At 45.2% G+C, this 25,185-nt stretch overlaps 1 protein-coding gene across 1 annotated transcript; it reads right to left on the reverse strand.

The window, feature by feature from the left end:
- Positions 1-2,377: 2,377 nt before the first annotated feature.
- Positions 2,378-25,167, reverse strand: gnptab (N-acetylglucosamine-1-phosphate transferase subunits alpha and beta). Its single transcript, XM_015960329.3, has 21 exons — positions 25,006-25,167; positions 24,523-24,608; positions 24,139-24,258; positions 23,469-23,519; positions 22,645-22,847; positions 21,883-21,947; positions 21,592-21,726; positions 12,208-12,369; positions 11,874-12,053; positions 10,352-10,522; positions 10,153-10,276; positions 9,868-10,080; positions 8,746-9,752; positions 8,465-8,664; positions 8,170-8,389; positions 7,972-8,085; positions 7,812-7,897; positions 7,640-7,738; positions 7,399-7,566; positions 5,078-5,168; positions 2,378-2,669 (listed from the first exon to the last, which is right to left on the reverse strand). Exons 1-21 carry the CDS (start codon positions 25,165-25,167, stop codon positions 2,598-2,600), a joined length of 3,729 nt encoding a protein of 1,242 aa, XP_015815815.3. The 3' UTR covers positions 2,378-2,597.
- Positions 25,168-25,185: the final 18 nt, after the last annotated feature.

The following is a 25,185-nucleotide window of genomic DNA, read 5'->3' on the forward strand; positions in this document are numbered from 1 at the left end:
CAGATGAACTGACTACGCCTTAAATACCTTTGGTTGTAATTACTGTTTTACTTGTGAATATTTAAAACAGCTTTTTGTGTTATTTTTCCCACGGATACAACCATAGTTACAATAAAACAACTGGACGTTTTCTTGTTTTTTTAACTGTTCACATGTATGAATGACTGAATCAGTTGTTGCCTTCTCAGTAATTGTACAATGACTAAATATCACTGTTGTAATCTGACATTCAGTTTTGTGGGGGATTAAAGGGATTTTTTCCCCTAAGTCATTAAAAATATTTAAGTGGTAAAAATGTCCGAGATTTATTTTGGAGAAAAATGTTCTTTTTCTGGATTTTTGTGGCAGACATGCTGTAAAATGGTAAAGTAGCCTGTATTTGTATAGTGCTGCCTTCTTAAGGTTTTACAACCCCCCAAGGCGCTTTACAACACACATTCATAAACTGTTGATGAGCTACGATGTAGCCACGGCTGCCCTGGGGCGCACTGATGGAGGCGAGGCTGCTGAGCACTGGCGCCACCGGTCCCTGCGACCACCAGCTGCAGGCAAGGTGGGTTAAGTGTCTTGCCCAAGGACACAACAGCAGCAGTTACTGGCAGGAGCCAGGATGGAGCCCACAACCAGGGTATCTGCAGGTTTAAGGGAGCCAAATTTAAGACTTTTTAAGACCTTATTTAAGGCCACTTTGACCAAATTTAAGCTTTTTTTTTTTTTTAAATTAAATTTAAGCTATAATTTCCAGCTGTTGCCTGGATCCGGTGCTAACCACGTCTTGAACGTGGGATTAGCCATCCAGTTGCCATTAATGTTGCACTTCCCCATGGCGCAAACTCCCACTAGCATGCTCATCTAAAAATAGCCCCCTTTCACAACCAACTGAATGTGTACGGTTCCGCTTACGCCAATATCGTACACAAGTAATGCTGAACTAACTAGAAATTCATGAAAATTTTATAGAAATGAAAGAATCTTGTTTATTGGGTCTTTGGTAATTTAAGACCTTTGGAAACTATTTAAGGATTATTTGTCAGTTTTAAGGATTTTTAAGGCCTTAAATTTGGAAAAGCAAATTTAAGACTTTTTAAGGACCTGCAGATACCCTGACAACCTTCCAATTTCTGAACAACTTGCTCTTCCTCCTGAGCTGCTGCACATTAACATTCCTCAGTAGGGTAACAGGGATGGCTTGTATTGGGAAGAATCTGACGATACGATTGGTCACAATACAAGGGAGACGATACGCTGTATTGATCTCAGTCTTAATGGTTAGCTGCATGGTGGCGTAGTAGTTAGCACTGTTGCCTCGCAGCAAGAAGGCTGCAGGTTCGAAACTCGGCTGCGTCGAGTTGCATGTTCTCCCCACGCATGCGCGGGTTTCCTCCCGGTTCCCCCACAGATCACAACGTGCCCTTTAGATAAACGTAAGACTTTGAAACATAAAAAAAATGAATAGTTTCTTCCTTTGAGTAACAAAGTGAATGGAGCGGAACAAAAAAATAATAGAACTCAAATTTATTTCAAGTAAACAAACCCTGAAATAAAAAAACTAAAATCCCATCTTCAAATGCGTTCCATAACGCTTCTGTTCACCTCCTTGGTCAACATCACACCAGCTTCTAGTAGTCGCTCAAGTGTTCGTTTGCCTGTAATGAAGAAAACCTTTAAAACTGACTCTCAGAAGAGTTTGAGGACGTGGTCATTAATGAGACACGTTTACATTCTGGCAATCAAAATGGATGCACTGATCACAACACAATGGAAATAAGTTACTGAACATGCCGAGGAGGTCTGAATCTCAGACAGCAGTGAGCCTGTCGCGTCCCACGGGGACGGACACACACACACACACACACACACACAGGTAGCTGTGAAAGCTGCAGAATTACTCGCAGCTCAAACAATCAAGTAGATCTCAACTGCATTAATAATCATCTCATTCTGCGTCCCATTCATTCCTAATGTAAACCAAGAGATCAGGAGGTTCTCAACGTTTAGAAGAAAAACCTCCAGAAAAAACAACAAAGGCACTTGTTTCAAATGTGTAACAGTCAAAATTTAAATGATTTGTTCCGATTTTACCATATTTTAAGACTTGTGAAAGCATTACTTTCTTTTTCCGATAAACTTCAAAAGCATCCTGTTTTGCTTTCAAGCAAAACATTTGAAGTCTTCGGTTTCAAACAAAAACATTTGAACTTAATTTAAAAAAGAAAAATCCTGAACGCAGAAATGACAAACACCTTCAGCGGTTTGTACCGGTGTGAGTCTCCTGATTAAAGAGTTCCAGGGTGGAGCGTACGTTTGTCAGCGACATGCTGATGGCAGGACGGGAGGAGTGTTTTGTATGACAAGACTCAAATCCCCTCAGCGAAGACAAACAGTACAGGTATGAAGTTTCTAGCTGCCTGTTCCTTCACCAGCTGTCTCCATCCATCACCTCCAAAGAAGACATGAGCCTCCATCTGCACCGATGGGATTCAGGACCAGACGGATCCCCGTTTCTGCCCAGTCTGGCTCCATCCCTATCCTCACCACTGAGGATGAGGACAGGTGGACCGTACCCTTCAGAAAGAAGAAGAGCAGGAAGAGTTCTTTCACACCCGCTCAGGGTTACTGTCTCTGGTCACAATGCGTCTGGGAAACAGCTTCCTCTTCAGGAGAATGAGCTGCAGAAGGAAGGAGAAGTGATTCAACTTTATGCAATCAGGAAAAAAATGGAAAATTTTGCTTCATAAAGCAGTTTTTCTCTCTAGAGAATAACTGCTGTTCTTGAACCGCAAACAGGATTTTAAATCTTCTCTCAGGGGTCACATCAACTCATCTGTCTCCATTTAGTCCCATCTTCTGCATCCTCTACCCTCACAACAGCGGACTTCGTGTCCTCCCTCATCACAACATCAGAGTCCATGGAGACTTCTAACATCATCTGTCATCACCAAAGTAATCCAGAAGGGGCGTAGCGCCAATCATTGATGCAGTCCCACCTCCACCTTGAACTCCTCATCACTCCTGCCTCACAACTCTCTCACATGTTCTGCACTTCTCCAATGTACGTCCCTTTCCCTCCAGACCTCCCCATGCACCACCGCTCCTCTCTCAGCACCCGGTCATACACTTTCTCTAAATCTACAAAGGTACAGTGCAGAACCTGCCAACAAGATTTTAACTATATATTCAGAAATAAACTGAAAAGATATAAAACTGTTTAATGCTAGACTGATGTTTGGATGCCTGATACTCATCTTATTGAAAAGCAACTGGAATGATAAATATCCTGCCTACATTTCCAGGGTCATAAGAATTCCGACTTCCATCTCCCTGGGGAGATCTCGTCTCCCTGGGGAGCGAGGACACTCAGGAGCCCTTTAATCTAGATTGTACCTGAATAATTCAAGGTAACCAGACTCATCTGCTGCCAAAAAGACATCAACAGAGCGGTGACAAACGCTGGACAAGTCGGACACGTTCCTCACTGGGAGCACTGGTGCCACTGGGCTTGCTGTGGGAGAGATTCCTCAAGGTCATTCCAGTTATTAATCTTTCTCTGAGGAGCAACTGGAAACCTTCGGATTAGGATGCAGATCAGCATTCTTCTTCTTCTTCTGGCTCTTGGAGGGTGCAGAAGCTTTCTTCTCCTCTCCTCCATATCTTATCCTCAAGGCCTTTGCCTGTGTGTGCTGGGTGCACGCCTGCTTCTGAATTTTTTCTGGAAACTGAAATTCACTAAAATGGATCTCATCAGTTGGTCACTCAACGCGGATGATAACATTTTTTCAACGATGAGAACGGGAGAAGGGGCTCCCGGATGCCCCTCCAGGACAGACCAGCTGTCTGTGGAGGACTCTGAAGACGTGTGGATATTCGTGGTGTTGGTGTCGGGTTTCCTGCTGATCGGCATTGGAGGCTACCCGGCTTACCGGAAAATTAACGAGCTGTCGAGGAATATTGGCATGATCCCGGAGCTCAGAGATGGTTTGCACAGCAATGTGAATTCACAGACTCACATAATTGTCGAGATGAATCGTAAGCTTGGAACTTTGGCCGAGATTCATTCATTGGCACAAACGATGGATGCCATCAAGGAGAGAGTGGACAAATCAGCACGGATTGGGATAGATTAATGTCCATTATTGGGATTTTGAGAGGTTGAGGACCAACAAACTGTAAGACAGAGAGGAAATGATCTCTGTCTGGCCCCAAAACAATTTTTAATCGGAATCTGGCGTCCTTGAGCCTGCAAGGCTCCAACGAAAACTCCTCCCTCAGAAGACATGTGGAATGTGCCGTCGCTATGGCAACTCAACTCTGTCTCCTATCCCAGCCTGGGCGGGACTGCGGGAAGGTCGCTGAAACGTTCCGGTCACTGCAACCCTCCAACCCTCAATGCTCCTCCCCCCATCCACACTGAGGTGACATGCGCTGCTTATCGTGGCTGCAGGAACTGAAGGGATAGTCCCAACGCACCACCCCACCTAGTGGACACTTCTGTTGTGTTGTCTGAAGTCTGTTGCATATCTGTCTGAGGTGTTTTTTTTTTTGCAGAGCAAAGCTTCCCTCCTGGTGGGAGGGTAAATCTGAAGTGCCTCTTTTTTTCCCTCCACCTGAACCAATCCTCATGTAACCCTCTGATCTCTATTAAGGTAGCGCGACTCAGGGTTGCGAATGACCACAGTCACCAATTCTTGTCATGTGTCTTGCCCATGTATGTCTGATCTCTGAATTGTGTGTACTGAAACTCTAATTTCCCTCTGGGATTAATAGAGTATCTTTGATTTGATTGATTTGAGCAGTTCAGATTCTTAACGGGGTTCTTCAACAACTCCTCAGATTGTTTTTTATAGGATTTGGTACAGAATGCACGGTGTTGCAGTTGGTAGCAGTGGGGCCTTGCAGCAAAAAGGTTGTAGGTTTAAATCCTGGCCTTTGGCTGTCCCTTGTTAGCTTGTCATCATCTACAATTGTGAGTTTTCTGGGGATGTTTAGAGTGCAGTAAGGGAGGGAGGGTGGGTGAGTGGTATATGATTTTGAACAGATCAGAAAAAGTGCCCCTTACTTCCGAGATCGACATACAGACCTGTTCAGCAAAGAAGGACATGACAGTGAAGACGACCAATGTCACAAGCACACAGTGAGTCCAGAACTTCAGTTTGTCTCGATACAGCCGCCTGAGAAAAAGAACAAAATCCCTTTTTAGTTTGTTAAGAGTTACATCTGGTTACTGTGAGGCAGCAGCAGGAGCAGCAGGGTGGCAAAGTCACATCTGGCTTTCAGAACATCCAGCTGCACGTCTGAAGCAGCTCCGGATCAATTTAAAGTTTTCATTTAAATCCGGTCTCCCAGACCATGGTCTTAACTCAGAAAAGGGTAGAATGCCTTCTCCGGGTCAGGGACGAGGTCCTGCCCCAAGTGGAGGAGTTTAAGTATCTCGGGGTCTTGTTCACGAGTGAGGTAATGATGGAGCGTGAGATCGACAGGCGGATTGGTGCTGCGTCTGCAGTGATGCGAGCGTTGTAGCGGTCCGTCGTGGTGGAGAGAGAGCTGAGCCAGAAGGTAAAGGTCTCGATTTACTGGTCGATCTACGTTCCTACCCTCACCTGTGATCACGAGCTTTTGGTAGTGACTGAAAGAACGAGATCAGGGATACAAGCGGTCAAAATTAGTTTTCTCTGCAGAGTGGCTGGGCTCTCCCTTAGAGATAGGGTGAGAAGCCCGGTCATCCGGGAGGGGCTCGGAGTAGACCTGCTGCTCTTCCACATCGAGAGGAGCCAGTTGAGGTGGCTCGGGCATCTGATTAAGCCGGGCGGACATTGTGCGACTTTTTCACTCGTAGCACTCCGCTTCAGCCCAAACTGTACGACTTCCTCGCAGGGCAGATCTCACGAGTCGTGCGCTCACACTGTACGACACCGTTCTCGGATGCGACCTGACTGCTCACACTGTACGTCTGGTAGCAACACGTCGGACCTAAAAATATGCTAAAAATAGCAGTTTTTACACAACACGTCAGACTTTTTTGTCTTGTTTTGCCTGTTGTCCTTCAGGAGTGCTGCAGGAGGACACACAGGGATTTATGGGGGTTGGATGAGGAAAACGAAATAAAGAAAGTGAATCTGTGTTTTGTGATCAGTTTAATTTGACATGAACACGACAAACACGCTTTCTTGACAATCTTTGTGAATAAAAAAACGTGTAGAAATAAAAACGAACAACGTGTGTTATTAGGGAAATAGCGGGCGAGCGGCGTTGATGCAGGATTGCGCATGCGCCGTGAGCGGTTCTGGTACTTTTTGGGTCGCAGCTGCTTGCAGCGCCGCTTCAACAGTGCGATACCCTCACGAGGGACGAGCAAAATATTAAACACGCCAGAAGTCCGTGCGAGCTCACGATTGCTGATCGGTAGCTGGTCACGTGTGTTAATCGCCTCTCGTAACCCCCTGTACACTACACGACGCTCAGCGCAAAACTCGCCCCGATCTCGTGGATTATCGCACGAGTGGAAAATCAGCTCAAAAAAGTGAAAAAGTCGCACAGTGTACGCCCGGCTTAAGGACGCCTCCTGGATGCCTCCCTGGTGAGGTTTTCTGGGCACGTCCAACCGGGAGGAGGTCTAAAGGTAGACCCAGGACACGCTGGAGGGACCATGTCTCACGACTGGTCAGGGAACGCTTTCGGATTCCCCCTGAGGAGCTGGCCCAAGTGGCTGCGGAGAGGGAAGTCTGGCCCTTCCTGCTTAAGCTACTGCCCCCGCGACCCAACCCCAGATAAGCAGCTGAAAATGGATGAATGGAGGGATGGATTTAAATCCAAAGGATTCCCGTTACTCCGACAAGAAAACAAAAAGTCGCCGCAGGAGTAAATGATCGACTTGATAAAAGCACAAAGAAAATGATCATTTAAAGCAAATTACAACCAAATGAACACATAAATGACACACAGCTGGAATACCACCCTGCCTCTTTCGAGTCAGCCGTGTGGAAAAGTTTAGCGGTCCAATGATTCCTGACAGCGAGCAAGGCAGCGAGAGGTGGAGGTATAGAGGTGAGAGATGACTCACAAGAAGCTATTGTTTCTTGGCTGAAACCAAAATTATTTTTAAAAGCCAGAGTCAACAGATTTACCCGTTACCAGTTTAAGATTTGATTTCAATTTTACATAAATATGCTAATGAAAAAACATTAATGCTGATGTTAATTCATCAAATAGCTTCAGCTAGATAATAATCAGAAGTTGTACAAGTAAAAATGAACTGTCCCAACGTTTAAATCCAAATTAACCTGAGAATTTACATTTTAAATTCACACACAAGTAGGAAGAATCCGTGATTAAAGCAGAGTTGCTCCTTTAGAAAAACTTCCAGTCCTGAACTCCAACACAAGCATCAAGAATCAAACCCACCACTCCTGGAGCTCATCCGTGTGCAGGAACCTGTTGCGGTATTCTCTGGGAAGTTCAAACTGGGAAGACAGAGGAAACATGGACTCATAGAAGTCCCTCAACACCGCTTTTACTGTCGGAGCGTCCTTGTGGCTGTGGTCGATGTTGTCGTTCAGGCAGATGAACTTCCTGTTGGGAGACCGTAAAGGTGACCCAGACTGAACAATCGATCGGCCAAAACACTAAATGAGTTTTCCCTCACCTGGGATTCTTCCTGATGTCGTCTAACTGGCCAACCACGTGGGACACGTTGGTCCGCACCATCTTGAAAGCGATCTCCTCCTCCCCCATGATCTCAAATCTATTAAACAAAGAAAATCCTATTAGAAACCCACATAAAATTCCACGAGAACAATTGATTTTTATGGTTTTACTTGTATTTATTCTGGTCTCTGAAGGCTTTATGGATCCGCTCAGTGATTGGTTTGCAGAACAGGACCAGACCTTTTGTAACAGGAGGCTTGAAAGGAGGAACATCTTTCATTTTGGCAAATTTAAAAAGGAAAAAATTAAGTACCCGCCTTAGAAACTCACCATGTTGGGGTCGTAGTAGGCTTCCTGGGTGGGATTCGCCAGGTGGAGTTGGGTCAAGTTAGTCGGGAGTGTTTTAGAGCAGTTGATCAACATCTGCTCAAGACCCGTCAAGTCCTAGATTTCACATGGATAACAGAAACTTAGAAACCTGAACCGTGCTAATGAGGATCCGGTGACGAGTCTGAGATTCAGACAAACCTGGAGGCTGAGCGGGAGCTCGTGGATCCTGGTGGCCAGAGTTCGAATCTCGCGGTCGGACAAAACGCCCGAGTGATCCGTGTCGATCTCATCAAACACTTCTGAGACGTTGAGCTGCTGCTGGGCACTCATCAGAAAGTAGAAATAGGAAAACGCAAACTGCATGTCCTCCGAGTGCCGCACACGGTGGCCTGATGTTTTATCGAACTCTTCGGGAAACCTGCGGGGAGACGTAATCCGGTTAAAGACGCTGCCACATCAACGACACAGAACCAGTAACCCTTGTGATCCTTACGTGTCCTGCAGCTCCTGCATGACGAGACGGTCGATCATGTGCGGCATGTGAGCTGGGACTTTCCGAGATGTGAAGCCAAACTGACCATTGAGCAGTTTGTTGACGTAGCGCAGCGAGTCGGCGAACGTGTCTTGAAGCTTTCGCCCTGCGGCTGCACCGTCGCTCCTGTAGGACAGCTCCGTCTGGAGACGCTCCTCCTCCTGTGGAGTTGGCACAAAACACGGGACATCTGAAGACATTGGAATGCTTGCCTAAACATCCGAGCTCTGAAGTATAGTCACCTCCAGCAAGGCCTGGAAATACTTCCTCCGTTCCCACGGCAGAAAGCCTCGATCGGAGGAGGTGAAGTGTTGGAGTTTCCTCCCGACCGCAGGAGCCCCAGATGGCTCTGCTGGAAACTCCTCGCTCTTTTTAATGGAAATATTACCTAAAAGTTTGGAAATCACGGGTGACGCTATAACAGCGTTCAGTAGATAAGAATTACCATTTCTTAATTTATCATCAATGCGAACCGGGATGGAAGGAGTGGCTTTATTCTGAACAATCACGTTTGAGTCATGACTTTCCCGGATGATTTTTCCGGCTTCGTTCTTCCCTTCCAACTGAACTCCCTCTAAGTGTTTGTAGGGCTTCCCCTGGAATCGGCCTGCTAGTACATCCGCATCCTGCTGCTTTGGCTCCAGCAGCTCGTAGGGTTTCAGAAGTTCAGCCTTGGTGAGATTGTAACCCTTGACAGTGATGTCACCAATCAGGAGCTTTTCCTCCAGCTTATGGAGCTCACTCCGGACAGCCGCCGGTAAAAGTGACACATTGACTGAAGGAACCCGAATGACGGCTTCATGTTTGCCAGGTTTCCTCCTGTGGATCTTTGGCCCTCGTTTTTCCTCGGGAATATCAGAAAAGGGAAAAACAGGTTCGGGAGTCAGGGACAGCGGGGAATCTTTCCCAGCCTCCTTGCTCACAGGCTGAGAGACGTTTTTCTGAGGAACCTCGCAGGTGTCTACCGCTACACTGAAGCTCATCTTAAACTCTGTGTCATCATCCCTCTGGAAGGTAACGTTGTAGTGGATCTGGGTGGCATTGTATCCCGGATGGAGAAGTAGGTGGATGGTCTTCCACTTGTTAGCGACGGAAGTGTGTCGAACCACGGCGCTGTCACCGACGTGGGCCTCGGAGACTCTTCGAGCCAGCTTCTCAAAGCTGAAATACGGCCTGGTCTCGCCCAGAGGGAGCGTATAGAGACTCTGGTTCCTCCGCAGGGTCACTTGGTGCAGCTCGCCAAAGTGTTCTGCACAAAAAAGATTGTGTTATGGAGGATTTACCACGTCTCAAATAAAACAGCAGCATGAAAGAAATTAAACAAAATTCAACATGTAGAGCAAAAAATATGCGTACAAACTTACCTTGGCCACAGTCGCCCACATCAAAGCCACACGAGAGCACGTTACAGGCCTGATCGCAGAATTTGTCTGCCAGCCATGAGTTGGCGCAGCCTTGATTGCAGTATAACGTCCCGCCAGCTCCTCCCAGACCCCCACCAAACTGCCATATCTGCCCACCAGCTCCACCGGGCCCGCCCCCACCCGCAGCTGCAGGAAACCTGTTCCCAGGTGCGCCTGTCAGAGGGAACGAGTTAAAAACAAGCCAACACAACCTCGTGCACAGATCGCAGCAGTCCAGCTCCTCACCGAGGCAGTCCCCTCCGTCCCAGTCACAAGCAGAGTTGTTGCAGGCCTTATCGCAGTATCCATCTTTGATCCAGGATCCTGGGCAGCCTTCAGCACAGTTGGGAACCGGCCAGGTGAGGTACACCTGGAAGGAAATGATGAGACATGATGAGCATGAAAGTGACATTTTTGAGAACTTTTATTGTTGAAACGTTGGCACCTTCTGTCCTTTGGAGTGGCTGTAGAAGTCGTCGGGCCACACTTCTTTGCCAAACATCACGTCATCGTTCAGGTAAATAAACTTCTGGGAGAGGCCCGGGATTCTGTGGATGTGGGTCTCGATGGCAGGAGAGCTGAAAGTGGGTAGGTGGGTGTGGTTCAAGAAGATATCCTGGAAGATAATCAATCAATCAATACTTTATTAATCCCAGAGGGAAATTAGAGTTTCAGTACACATAATTCAGAGATCAGACATACATGGGCAAGACACATGACAAGAATTGGTGACTGTGGTCATTCGCAACCCGAGTCGCGCTACCTTAATAGAGATAAGAGAGTTACATGAGGATTGGTTCAGGTGGAGGGAAAAAGGCACTTCAGGGCTACCCTCCAGCAGGAGGGCAGCTTTGCTCTGCAAAAAAACACCTCAACAGATATGCAACGGACTTCAGACAACACAACACAACATGAGACTCCAATAGGAAGGCGGGGGGGGGGGGGGGGGGAATCCTGTTTCACCCAGCGAGAGCAGCCATCTACGGCGCTCATCTACTGTACAGTCACAGGTGGGAGGGAGATCTTGGGAGAAGCAAAGAGTACATTGACTCCTGCAGATTGATGACCTCGCCAGGCTGAAGTCTCCAATTCGAAGGCGGGCGAAGGGTGGGGGTTAGGTCGGGTTTTCACAGCATCTGTCTGCATTCCTTCGTGGGGGTTTTATTTTGCTCACCGCTCAAGACCACCAGGGCGTCAGATTCGGATAACAAGAATTTGTTTCGGTAAGGCTGAGATAATTTTCCTCTCTGCCTTCAGTCTTTAAATTGCTCATTTCCAGTCCTTCAGTGAAGCCAATTTTGGGTTTTTAAACCTGTCCATACTGTCCGGTGACTCTCTCCGAGATGACATCCATTTAGCACACTAATACCGGCATCGCAGCTAGAACATTGTCCAGCTTACGATACACCTCGAGTAACGTCCCAGTCTGAGAAGTCTCCACACGGACGGTGCTTTCCGTGGGTGCGGGTCGCCCTCCAATCGCTCCTGTCTTCCCAAATTTCCAGAAAACCAGATATCCTCCCACTCCAATCAGGAGAAATCCAGTGATCATCAGAACGAATATCAACACGTCTTCGATGTCCTCAATGGACAGCTGGGAGAGGCATATGATCTTCCACTCCTTCCAGGAATCCAGCATATATCCCACCGGGTGTGTCCCCTGTGGACATGTGGGAGCCCCCTGCTCCGTTCTCATTGTTGTAAAAATCTTATCAAACCCATTGAATGACCAATTTATCAAATCCATGGTTTAAAATAGGGTTTCTCAGAAGAAATGCAGAGAAGCGCTCTGTGGGCAGACAGGACAGAGCCTTGGGAAAAAAGATACGGGAGCAAAAGAGAAGCGTCTGTACTCCTTGAGTGCCTTGAAGAGAAAAAAATAAAGCACTGACCAGGTTTAGATCCTGAAAAAAAGAGTTTTCATCAGTAGTTTAAAGCAGGTTTTTAGGGTTAGGACTTAGGTTTACCTGATGTGTGACCACTGTAACTCTGGGGTTATCGAGGTTCAGCCAGGAGGGAATTTGTCCGTTTGTTACGATGAAGATGTGTCGCACCCAGGGGGCGTGTTTCTCTATAGAACGCAACGAGTAGCGGAGCTCCTCGTTGTCTTCGAAGCGGCTGGCTGACACGTCTTCATCCTGTTTAGACTGAAGGGAGAGTTTCTGATTTTAATAAGAACATCTACTGTTGCTACGGCTGTCCACGAAGCCGTAGACAGCTTCTCATCGGTCTGTGTTTTCCACTTTCAGCAGCTTTCTCTGGTCTGGTGACATTTTGAGAAGATGTGAAAGAAGAATGTACCTGAGAGATGGCAGCAAGGTCCCAGAATAAGTAGGCTGGACTGATAGCTAACTCCTTCCCATCTAGAGTCAGGTTTTTCTTAGCCTGCTGGGTCAGATCAGCGAAATCCTGTGCAGTGTTCAGGTGAAGCAGAGCAATGCTGGCTTCTGAATACAACTCAAACTGCAAGAAAACAAACAGCAACAAAAATTAAATAAATCACTGAACGGCCAGGTGGTCCCGCTGTTTTAGAGGTTTATGCCACTACATTCAGTAACGTTTACGCATTTATTTCAATTTACCTACTTCAGTCTGTGACCAAAAATCTACAGATTTCTCTTTCTGTACCGAACATTCAGTTGTATCCCCTTTAGGGTTCTTGTGAGGTTTTGATTCTGAGATGAATGTTTTGTAAGCGTCGCCGTCGTCATCTTCCTCCGCTTATCCGGGTCGCGGGGGCAGCATCCCAACTAGGGAGCTCCAGACCGTCCTCTCCCCGGCCACCTCCACCAGCTCCTCCGGCAGGACCCCAAGGCGTTCCCGGACCAGATTGGAGATGTAACCTCTCCAACGTGTCCTGGGTCGACCCGGGGGCCTCCTGCCAGCAGGACATACCCGAAACACCTCCCCAGGGAGGCGTCCAGGAGGCATCCTGACCAGATGCCCAAACCACCTCAACTGGCTCCTTTCGATCCGGAGGAGCAGCGGTTCTACTCAGAGTCCCTCCCGAATGTCCGAGCTCCTCACCCTATCTCTAAGGCTGAGCCCGGCCACCCTACGGAGGAAACTCATTTCGGCCGCTTGTATCCGCGATCTCGTTCTTTCGGTCATTACCCAAAGCTCATGATCATAGGTGAGGATTGGGACGTAGATCGACCGGTAAATCGAGAGCCTGGCTTTCTGGCTCAGCTCCCTCTTCACCGCGACAGATCAGCTCAGCGTCCGCATCACTGCAGACGCCGAACCAATCCGCCTGTCGATCTCCCGATCCCTCCTACCCTCACTCGTGAACAACACCCCGAGATACTTAAACTCATCCACTTGAGGTAGGACCTCTCTCTGTTTTGTAAGCATGACATAAAATCCCAGCGGACTTCAACCTTTTAGGGATGATTTCTATCATTTAAAACTATTCTCTATTTTAACACAAGCCTTAAAAAATCTATACATTTTTCTCCTAAAGATCAATTTTAGGACTAAAAGTGTTTGTAGGACAACCTAAAAACTACAGTTTGTCTTTTTAACAGCCAACCGATGCCAAAATGTACAGACCAGGTGTCAGAATTTATAAAATAAAAAGTAGAATTAATGTTTGTTTTTTTAACAGAACGTGTGTTTTGTATTAAAACCAATATCATAACTGTCGACTGCACGACGACGACTCCTCTGACCGTTTATATTAAAGTTAACATGGCTTTCTGATGATGTCATTCAAAATCTGACTTCAACACTTGCCAAGATAAACAGCTGAGAGCTGATTTGTGACAAGAAACATGTAAGCAAAATGTTTCTATAACTCACAAAGTTTCCCCTGAGGCTCTAAATATAGAAGATTGTGTTTTTCAAACTAAAAGTAAATCCTGAGAGGCGTGTTTGAGTTCAAGCGGAGGAGCTCGGACGCCTCATGCAGCAGGGTCTATCAGCTCGTCATCCAGGCAGCAGCTGACGTTTCTCCTCACCACGGTCCAAACATGCCCCATGTGGATTTTGTTCTCATCACATCAAACCGCAATGGCTGTGGCCTGCATGTTGCTGCAAACGCTAACGAAATGTAATTAGACATGAAAAACTGTGCGAGTGAACTGATGAATGAAATGGTGAGTGAGCTCTCACGGCAGCTGGGTTGTAGACTCTGGAGGAGGAGGAAGCTTGGTCTGAACCGATGCCGTGACGTTCAGAAGGAACCAACGTAAACCTGCTTCCCCGAGCCACTCTTACTGAATATTTCCCTGTGTGACCTAAAATAAATTTATTTTATTCATAGATGCAGCAAAATAACAATTTATTCTGCTAAATATTGATGAGACTTCAGAAAGTTTGCAGTTTGCACACGCACAGATCCAAAATAATTTAGGGAATATTTTTTACATGTAATGAAATTACACATCAGAGTCGTTTAACATTCATTTTTGAAGAATTTAACCAAAATACCCAACAGCAATACTTAAAGTGACAGTGTGTATTTTACCTGGCATTAGGAGGCAGTAGATACCTAAACCGATGCAAGCAAGCAGTATTTTTATGTTGGAGGAAGACCTTACCAACGGATGCTCATTAGGGTCAAAACACCTAGAGGAGTGCAAACTTCAGCAAAACGCCAAGCACATCAGACCCCCTTTCATCACTGGTAACGAGTGAAGAGGTAAATGTGTAAAACAGCGTTTATGAGTGGTGACATTCTATAACCGCTTTTTACAAATCAGTAAATGTGGTTTGTCCTCAGGGGCTCCCGTAGAAGGAAACATGGTGTCTGATATGGTGTCACCCAGAGACTTAGACCCGCTCCCGTGTATTTTAGACCTGATTTTTATGGTTACGTGTTACAAAGCAACAACTGGGCATCATTTAATTAATCTTTACCAACATTTTGATGGATATTTACAGAGATTAACAGTAAAAACACACATTGTCTCTTTATGGGCATTTTCTCAAGTTAACAATGAGGAATAATTACAGCAAAGCATGTGGCGCTATTGATAGTAAAACTACCAGCAGGTTGCCCTTGAGGGCTAACAACAAACACACAATGTTAGATGTGTGCGTGTGTCACTAGGTGTGTGAGTGTGCGACTTGATCTGTGTCACTAGGTGTGTGCGACTTGATCTGTGTCACTAGGTGTGTGAGTGTGCGACTTGACCTGTGCGTGTGCAACTTGACCTGTGTCACTAGATCTGTGCGTGTGCGACTTGATCTGTGTCACTAGGTGTGTGCAACTTGATCTGTGTCACTAGGTGTGTGCGACTTGATCTGTGTCACTAGGTGTGTGCAACTTGATCTGTGTCACTAGGTGTGTGCGACTTGATCTGTGTCACTAGGTGTGTGCGACTTGATCTGTGTCACTAGGTGTGTGAGTGTGCGACTTGACCTGTGCGTGTGCAACTTGACCTGTGTCACTAGATCTGTGCGTGTGCGACTTGATCTGTGTCACTAGGTGTGTGCGACTTGATCTGTGTCACTAGGTGTGTGCGACTTGATCTGTGTCACTAGGTGTGTGAGTGTGCGACTTGACCTGTGCGTGTGCAACTTGACCTGTGTCACTAGATCTGTGCGTGTGCGACTTGATCTGTGCGTGTTTAATAAGATTTGTACGGTGGCCCATAAGGTCCAACAAAATACAGAAGCCAAAGCCTATAACAGGAGTAATAAAAGGGAAGGTCCAGCTGACCAAAACAGTAGTTTATGCTATTTTACTTCATTTGTTTCCATTTTATTATCTTTAGCATCCTGTTACGTCCCTGAACCGTCTACAGGTGGTTCAGAATGCCTGTGCTCGGCTTCTGACCAAGTCCTCCAAACACACCCACATCACCCCGCTTCTCCTCCAGCTTCACTGGCTGCCAGTCAACTTCAGGGTTCATTTCAAGATCCTGGTTCTGGTCTATAGGGCCTTACATGGACAAGCACCATCTTACATTGGTGATCTTCTTAGTCCCTACACCCCCAGCAGGTCCCTGAGGTCCAGTGATCAAAGCCTACTGGTTGTGCAGCACCAGGCTAAAGACCAAAGGTGACAGATCATCTGCTGCTGTGGCCCCCAGACTCTGGACCTCTCTCCCCCTGAGCCTGAGATCAGTGGACTCAGTGGTCTCCTTTAAAAAGCAGTTGAAGACTCACTTGTTCAAGCTGGTTTTGTATGACCTTCTTCACCACTCTCTCTTTATTCTGCTCTCCCCACCTATTCCACCTTCCTCAGGATCCACTGATTTCCCTCTTTCCTGTTCACTCTCTCTCTTTCTTAACATTTTTTAATCACAATTGCCCAACTTTGCTCATTTTAACATATTTTTAAACATTTTCTAAATGAGTTTTTATATTTTTACAATTTTTGTTTTTGTGAAGCGCCTCATGATTTTTATCTTGAGAGGCGCTATAGAAATGATACTTTCTTCTTTTTTTTCTTCTTACGTCTAAAACGCTAGATCGCTCTGACTGAACTGTTCAGCTTTATTTGCATCGTTAAAAAAATGTCAGCAAATTTTCCTTTGAATGATGTCATTTTACATTTTCATCTAATCCTATTCACTCATTCCTGCATCTATGGAGCATAACAATGGTTTCTGACCTTTGACCCTACCAGGCTTTCTGGGATGTTTTAAAATACACACCAATAAAAAATGATCAGCACAGCAGGTTGGTAGACTGACACAGGAGCAGGATCCGGCAGGCGACAGCACGAGCAGATGATCGGTGTTGTAGTCCAGCTTTCATCACCATATCAGTCGGTCTAACACCAGCTATAAATACCCCACCCCACCCACCCCCCGCCCCTCAGTCCTCTTTCACAGAACCGCCCTAGTGACACCAGGAAACAGCTCGAAATCTAAACTGTTTATTGTTTGGAGGTTTTGACTTCGGCCAGATCTAAACGACATCCTCTAGCCTCCCGACCGTTGCCCTCCAAGCTTCAATAAATCATCAAAACTGGACAATGGGAGGATTTAAGATGACAGAACGGATCCTCGGAGTTCAGACAGGTTCAGGAGAATGCTGGTGACCTTTCAGCGCGCTGGCTGACATCACGCTCCTCCTGACAGTTGTTCTAATGTTAACCCCCCCTTCAGCTCCCATTACAGCACCAACATCAGTCATTTTTAATCACATGACCATCAGGCTACATAGCTAGAAGCACAGAGACCAGGTTCAGGTCTGGTGGTGGTGGTGATGATGATGATGATGATGATATGTGGCTTAGACATGTTTAACCTACATCTCATCACAGACAACACTAGAGTGAAAAAGATCCCCAGCAGCTGTTTCTACACAGAATCTCCTAATGTTTCTGCTCCAAAATGACCAAGAATAAATAAAATAGCTGTCATTAACTCTATAAACCTGCAGTGAAAATCAGAGAATATTTTAAATAAAACCGTCTGATATTCTCTGCCAACTCACAGACTCTTTTATTTAGATGTGTGGTGGAAGAGAAATCGCCTTGAAATTTAGTTCATTCAAAAATATGTCCCATTAAGACATTCTAACTGATGTAACTAAAAAGAAATAAAAGGTTTTAACTATTTATTATAATAAATAAAAACAAGTTATTTTGGATAAATTAGGTTTGCGTGTGAGGATTATGTTGCTCAAGACAAACTCAAATGTGAAGTAAACTGTTGCATCCTGTCGGCGGTATTTAATTAAAATACAGATTATTTTTACCGGAAAGTTTACCTAAAAACCGATCATTTCATCTAATCTTCTATAAAACAAAAAAAGCTTTTTTTATTCAAGTTAGGCGGGACGATGTAGAAAAAGTTCATATAAAAAATATTTAATCGATAAATTATTATTGAAAAGTATATGAAAAATGTAGAAAATACATTTGAAGTGCAGCCCTGGCTGCTTCATGTAATAACGTTATAATAAGACAAGTTGGCTGCATTAGCACACCTGGTTTTCACTAAACCACTGTTGTTATTGCTGTCAGAATGAAAATGTTGCCACACTGGTGAACTAATGCAATCTTCTTTAGGACATAATTCTTCCACCTCTCCTTGCTGCAACATCTTGTTTAGGTCCCATCTGTGTGTTTAGGTTTGTGAGGGGAGGGCAGCGTGTGTTTTTGATTTGTTGGGTGTGAGGAATGACTCGTATGAAGCTACCCAACAGGCTATAATGGAAAAAGGAAACTTTTTATTGCTGTTTTTATTGATCAGTTTTTTTATTGAACTACACGTCTATCGATCGATATATATGGTTATTGAAATTATTGTCCAGCCTTAAGTGTTGATTTCTTTAGTAAAACCAGTAATTGTTAAAGGTTTATATATATATATATATATATTTTTTTTTTTACCTTTATTTATCCAAGTAAACAGTTTGAGAACCACTTCTCGTTTACAAACATGACCTGGTGAACAGGCTGAATAAATAAGTATAACAGACAATGTATACAATATGTGTGTGTGTGGTAAATGGTAAATGGTAAATGGTCTGTATTTGATATAGCGCCTTCTAGAGTCCTGGAACTCCCCAAGGCGCTTTACAACACAATCAGTCATTCACCCATTCACACACACATTCACACACTGGTGGGGATGAGCTACGATGTAGCCACAGCTGCCCTGGGGCGCACTGACAGAGGCGAGGCTGCCGAGCACTGGCGCCACCGGTCCCTCCGACCACCACCAGCAGGCAACGTGGGTTAAGTGTCTTGCCCAAGGACACAACGACAGCGACAGACTGAACCTACAACCATCCGATTACGGGGCGAGCACTTAACTCCTGTGCCACCGTCGCCCCCGTCGTGTGTCCATGTGTGTGCGCGCATGCGTGTGTGTGTGCGTGTGTTTTCGGTATTCTCAGCAGGAACAAAAGTCAACTATTGTATTTTGGATGGTCTGCTTGAACTTGGAGGTTGGGATGTAAGTTTGAGGGTGTTCTGGGACGTATTCCAGTCGTGTGCTGCTACAAAGCGAAAGGCATTATGTCCAAATGTCTAGTCCCTACACCCCCAGCAGGTCCCTGAGGTCCAGTGATCAAAGCCTACTGGTTGTGCAGCACCAGGCTAAAGACCAAAGATGAAAGATCATTTGCTGCTGTGGCCCCCAGACTCTGGACCTCTCTCCCCCTGAGCCTGAGATCAGTGGACTCAGTGGTCTCCTTTAAAAAGCAACTGAAGACTCACTTGTTCAAGCTGGTTTTGTATGACCTTCTTCACCTCTCTCTCCTTGTTCTGCTCTCCCCACCTATTCCACCTTCCTCAGGATCCACTGATTCCCCTTTTTCCTGTTCACTCTCTCTCTTTCTTAACATTTTTTTAATCACAATTGTCTACTTTTGCACATTTTAAATATATTTTTAAACATTTTCTAAATGTTTTTTTTATGTTTTTACATTTTTTGTTTTTGTGAAGCGCCTCGTGATTTTTATCTTGAGAGGCACTATAGAAATGATATTTTCTTCTTCTTCAAAGGCGGTTGATGTTGGGGGAGGGGGTGCTAAACTTGATAGCATGTTGTTTGCTAAGGGTTAAGAGTAGTCGGTACGCTGAAATCGGATTCGGTTCGGTCAGTGTTTTTAAAAGCTCGGTTCGATTAATTTTCAGGATTTATTTATTACATTTATTTATCTGAAGCGGCTCATATGGTGAGCAGAACCAGGTGTCGTCACAGGCTGCTGACCTAGCATGATGTCTTTAATCATTTCACAGGTTATTTGTGCAGCTGTGAGTGTCGCACTCATACAGACAAGTGTTGTGTTTGACTGTTGATGCTCCGCGTTTTAGTTTCTGCAGCGCGCCTTAAAAACTCACCTCACACCACCCAGAGTTTCATCTCTAAAACTCGCATTAAATAACGAGCTTCCTCCACGCCGTATTTGTCATTGTAGGATGAAAACGCTACATCGGCTGTCCCAGGGGAAAAGTTCAGCAGACGTGTTTGTTTACATTTTTGCCGCTGCGTGTCCGCACAGTGTGAGAGAAGGGAGGGGCGAAGCGACGCAACGCTTCCTTCAGCGTCTCTACGGGCTCCAGCAGCAGCGACAGCCAGCTGTTTGACCTGCCCTGACAGGCGTTGATCAGAATTTGCAGATCACATTTTTTTAAACGGAGATCGGGCGTGTGCAGCCATCATGCGTCGCTTATTACAGCGTCTGTGCAGAAACTCGCCCAGGAAATAAAAATTTGTTATTTAACGGAAAACAATTAACCGAAACGGTACGCAAGAGGACCGGACCGAACAGGCCAAAGAGAAACGGTTCAACGTTCCCTCATGAACCGTTACACCCCTAGAGAGGCGTCTTTCCCAGGATTGTCTTATATATGAAGACAACGTTTAATCCATATATTTGCAGTGATCTCCAGTAGGAATGAATGCCTTGTAAGGAACTGAGGGGAAAAAAAGCTCTGGTGCACCAGTTTCAGGAACTAGAAGTCACATCAGAGGAGCTTCAAACTGCAGGATAGGGAGTCTTATTTCCTGATATTTGGACATCTCGCCTCTGATTGGATAACAGCAACACAACTCTGCGACTGACTGTTTGCTTTGCAACGTTGAGGCAAATAACACAAGCCTGAAGGAGTTCTGCTGTGTGGTGGAGTTGCTAATGCTAACGTTAGCTTCTACTAGCCGAGACATTCTCCGCCATTTCCTGGACGCTAAACCAACAACAGCCATCCACGTCAAAATCAAGATGGATGAGTCCATGAATGTTAAGTGTGACGTAGATCTGTCAGGATTTTCTAATCCTAGAGTTTCACGTCTATTTTCTATCAGAAGCTGATGCAGGAGATAGGTGTAGGAGACTATTTTCATGTTCAGCCTGCATGAAAGAGTGACTGATTGTAATCAGGAGTAAGATTTAAAAAAATGTTTTTTTTCGTGGTCCACAAATTTATGTTTTTCCTCCAGAGTTGGGATGGTAACACTTTAGCTCTAAGCCTGTTGTGTAACATCTGTTTGTATGCTGAACATCTGTAAAGGCAAGGCATCATCTAATTTATCCTCCCAGCAGTCGTGTGAGTGTAGAACCAGGACAGGACAGTCGACTCGGATCACTCGGCGCCTGGTTACATCTGTTTAGATTATTTCACCACATTCGCTCCTCTCAGAACATTTAAACTGTCAGCAGGCGCAGACAAAAGCAGAAGTCCTGCACTCATGTCTCAATATTTAACTGAAAGAATGTGGAAAATTAGAAACCGAACCTCCTGAAAATGCAGGATTACCACAGACAGCACAAAAAGTTTCACTAAAACTCCACAATAAAACAAGCTGTGAGGAAATAACTCATATTTTCTGAATTATGTGGAAAACAATCGGCTAAAAGCAAAAAGAGCTGCAGCTCATTGATCCAGGGAGCTATGGTGCCCCCTGCTGGTGTAAACTTTTGTTGAATCTTTTTGTGTTTTTAACTATTTAAAAAGGTGCACAGATTTTATTTTAGGGCTCTCCGTGGACTTAAGAGTCACTCATCTTGATAAAACACAAAAACAAATCCATCCATTCATTGTGATGAAGATCTCAGCCCAGCTGTGACCCAGGGGTCATCTGTCTGTTCAAACCCAGCAAGCAACAGACTTTTAGAACAAAACTAAACAATAAACTAACGCTGTTTGTTAAAATAACCATCAGCATTAAATAATTAATTACCACGATAATAATGCATTCACTTTTTCTGCCGCATTTTTGCAGAAAATTAATTGTCCAGGGTTAGGGAAATAACTCGGGGAAAACCCCGTCTTACCTGTTTGATTTTGCCGGTTATGACTGACGGCAATTTGACTCTCAGCTGCTCCGTCTCTTTGAAGGAAGCCGGGAATCCGCTCAGATAGGCCAACGTCTGCATGCGAATCAGACCCGGAGCCTCTTTATCCGTCGTCTGAAATGCACACAACGAGAAGGCGGGCTTGAATAAACATAAAATACATCCGAGGTTTAATGATCCCCCTAAAAGTGAAAACGACTCGTGTAATTTACATGTAAAACAGGACAAGAACACCATCAAAAGACCGAGTGAAACGGATTTAAAACTCACCAAGTAACACCTGGAAACTGAGAATTTTTGGACTTCTGTCATGACGTCTTTATAGGCTTTATCAGCTGAAACAGTAAAGAAAATATCTTAGATTAAAAACCATTTTTTTGAAGTTTTATGAGTAATTTCTCTTTTGATTACTACAAAAGCATCACTTAAAGGTGTGGGACACTGGTTTAATCAATACACCTGCAGTGGTCTCTAATAGGAATTAATGCCCTGCAAGTCGTACTCAGGGGGGAAAAAACCCTCAGAAGCGCCTGGATCAGCACGGAGAAGTCTGCTGGAGCAGAGAGTGGCAGAACACGGCAGGATTTGGAATCTTATTTCCTGATATTTGGACATCTTGCTTCAGACTGGATAACAGCAACGCGACTCCACCACTAACTCTGTTTGCTCTGCGACGTGGACGTTTAATCTCCACAAACAACACAAACCTGGAGGAGCTTCTGGTGTGTGGCTGAGGTGCTAATGCTAACGGTTAGCCTTCTGCTAGCTGAGACGTTCTCTGGTTTCCTGGATGCTAAATAAACAACAGTCTTCCCCGTTGCGAGTCAAGATGGGTGGGTCTATGAAAAAGATAGGTGTAGGAGACTATTTTCAAGTTCAGTCTGCATGAAAACCTCAAAGTGACCGATTATAATCAGAAATGGTCACTAGAAAATTGTTTCAGTGTTTCACACCTTTAAAAATAAAAACTTTGCTATCATTACGCCCTACTGCTTCTAGAGAACATTCTTCGCCTGAGATCGGCTTTGTTACCATCAGCCTGCGAGTGAAAGACGACCACAGAGACGGTGACGGGTGGGTGGAATGGCTTGCTCATGAGCAGCAGCTCTTTGGCGGCAGAAAGGGAAGGAGAGAGCGTCGGCAGCTCTTTGATCGTCACGTTGGCGGGCAGAGAGGGGTCCAGAGCCAGCATGGGCGCGATGATGCAGTGGGACAGCAGACATTCCAGCTTTTCGCTGCAAAAAGAGACCAGAAACACATGAGAACATTTTTTTCAGCAAACACAAATGCACCTTATGCGTTTCGATGGGCGTTTCCTTTGTGGTGTGCTTGTACACTCATGATTCATAGGTGTGAAATTAGCAAAGGTCACACACGCAGCAAACCTGGAGAGTTGCACCAAGCAGCTTCTACGTCTGCTAGGTCAACACAGAACGCACCTAAACATTTAAAACATGCAAAAAAGGTTTTCTGCTGGGGGCAGCGGTAGCTCAGGAGGTAAAGCGGGTTGTTCAGTAATCGGAAGGTTGCAGGTTCTGACTGAATTCTGCTGTTGTGTCCTTGGGCAAGACACCTAACCCTCCCTGCCTGCTGGTGTTGGCTGGAGGGATTGATGGCACCTGTGCTTGTAGCCATCAGCGTGTGAACGGATGAATGACGCACTGTCGTATAAAGCGCTTTGGAGTCCTCTGGCTCTGAAATGATCATCCTCAGAGCTCATCCGTTTGGACTTAAACCGACTGATTTGACACAAATGTTTTAATGTCATCACCTTACTCACAGATGAATCAAAGCTTCTGGGCTAAATGTCAGCAGAAACTGAGCCTCATAAAGGTGCAGAGGTGCTGTGTACTCACCTATCTTTTGGCACTTCAGTAATGTCACTCGTGTTTTTCCCCAGACGTTCCCTGTGTGGGAGAAAACAGTCAGCTCTGTGTCTTCGGTGTATTCTAACAAGGAAAGGATGTATCCTCGCCATCAAGTCAGACTAACTCTCTCTGGTTTAATCTTAGCTAAATGAGCTTTAAAGTAGGGATGCACCGATACGATACTGGTATCGGTGCCGATACAGATACTGATACCAGTATCAGTATAAGTTAATAGATTCCAGTAACTGATACCAATGCAGTTGCTTGAAAGTGTCTTCACTGTAACTTGTAATTTCTGTTCACCTAATATTTTAGTTTTGTGATCACTTATACTACCTTTTATCTACCTCACAGTCTTTTCCTATTGAAAACAGAAGAAAATAAAACCTGTATTCCAATTCATTGCATTTTTTTGTGTGGTAGAAGTATCTGTATTGGTAATCGGTATTGGCGAGTACTCAGATCCAAGTATCGGTATCGTATCGGTTTGGAGAAAATTGGTATCGTTGCATCCCTACTTTAAAGTGTTGATTATTCTGACATCACTGGGGTGCACTTTGACTAAATGCTACAGAAACATAAGAGTTTGCACTTTATCTATGGGTTTCAAGCAAACAATGGAGCTTTTCCACAACATGTTCAGTGGACCTAGAAGTACCTAAGAGCTCTTTGTTCCTCCTCCATCTGCTCTTTGACCATCTTCAGTTCCTTCAGCAGAGCTGCATCTGTGCCATTCACCCATGTGTACACCACATCTATAGGCATTGGAAGACAGAGCCTACAAGGAAAAAAAACGTATCTGTAAGCTCTAACTTTAAGTGAAAGGTTTTCCTTCCAAGTGCATGCGTCACTCGTGACTACATGTCATCCAGTCTTTTCTAGTTTCTCCCGAGAGGACATAAAGACAGCCTCGTCTCAGATCTGGAACCACTTCAGCAGAAACTGAGTTATTTAGTAAACGGCTTCACAGTTGGACAATTATACACAGATCCTCACTCCAGACCATTTTAACACATCAATATGTAAATAAATGTGTTTTTACCTGCTTTGGAAGGATTTCCCACCCACATTGTCTCTATAAGAGTCAAACAGCACGTGATACTGATCTCGACTCCACTCCACCACCACCTATAAGGACAAGAGAAGATGTATTCTCTCAAATCCAAACAAGGTCAGAATCACAGCTGCAATCGCTTCCGGTTTTATTTTGAAGAGAATGACACATTTCCAAACTCCCCCTACAAGTAAAGAACGTTCAACCACTTTATTTATTAGGACGAATTTTTCGTTACACCACAAAGATTCGTGTAAGGCAAACAAGTTGGGAAAATAACGTTCCTGTACCCTAACAGCTAAATCACATTCAAAAGGCGGGTTTTTTGAGTGGACCGTGGTTGAATCGGATCCTCCCAACACTCCTGCTACGCTGATAACAGCTGTTGGGGGAAATGATGCCAATGTAGCTGATCCCAGAAAAGAACGAGCAGGCTCGAATGTGTCCGGAGTTACAAAACAAGAGTCTCACCTCTCCAAACTGAAAGGCGGAAACAATCATGAGGACGAGCCCCCCGAAGCAGAGGTAGAGTCCGTATCGGTGGGACAGACAGGTGTACGTCTGCCTCTGCAACAGCTTCAATACCGAGTTCACGACTACCATGATTCTCCGGGGCGAAGCATAGCGACGCATTCATTAAAAAAGTTAAAA

This window comes from Nothobranchius furzeri, chromosome 1 (assembly GCF_043380555.1).
Source record: "Nothobranchius furzeri strain GRZ-AD chromosome 1, NfurGRZ-RIMD1, whole genome shotgun sequence".
Classification (NCBI taxonomy): domain Eukaryota; kingdom Metazoa; phylum Chordata; class Actinopteri; order Cyprinodontiformes; family Nothobranchiidae; genus Nothobranchius; species Nothobranchius furzeri.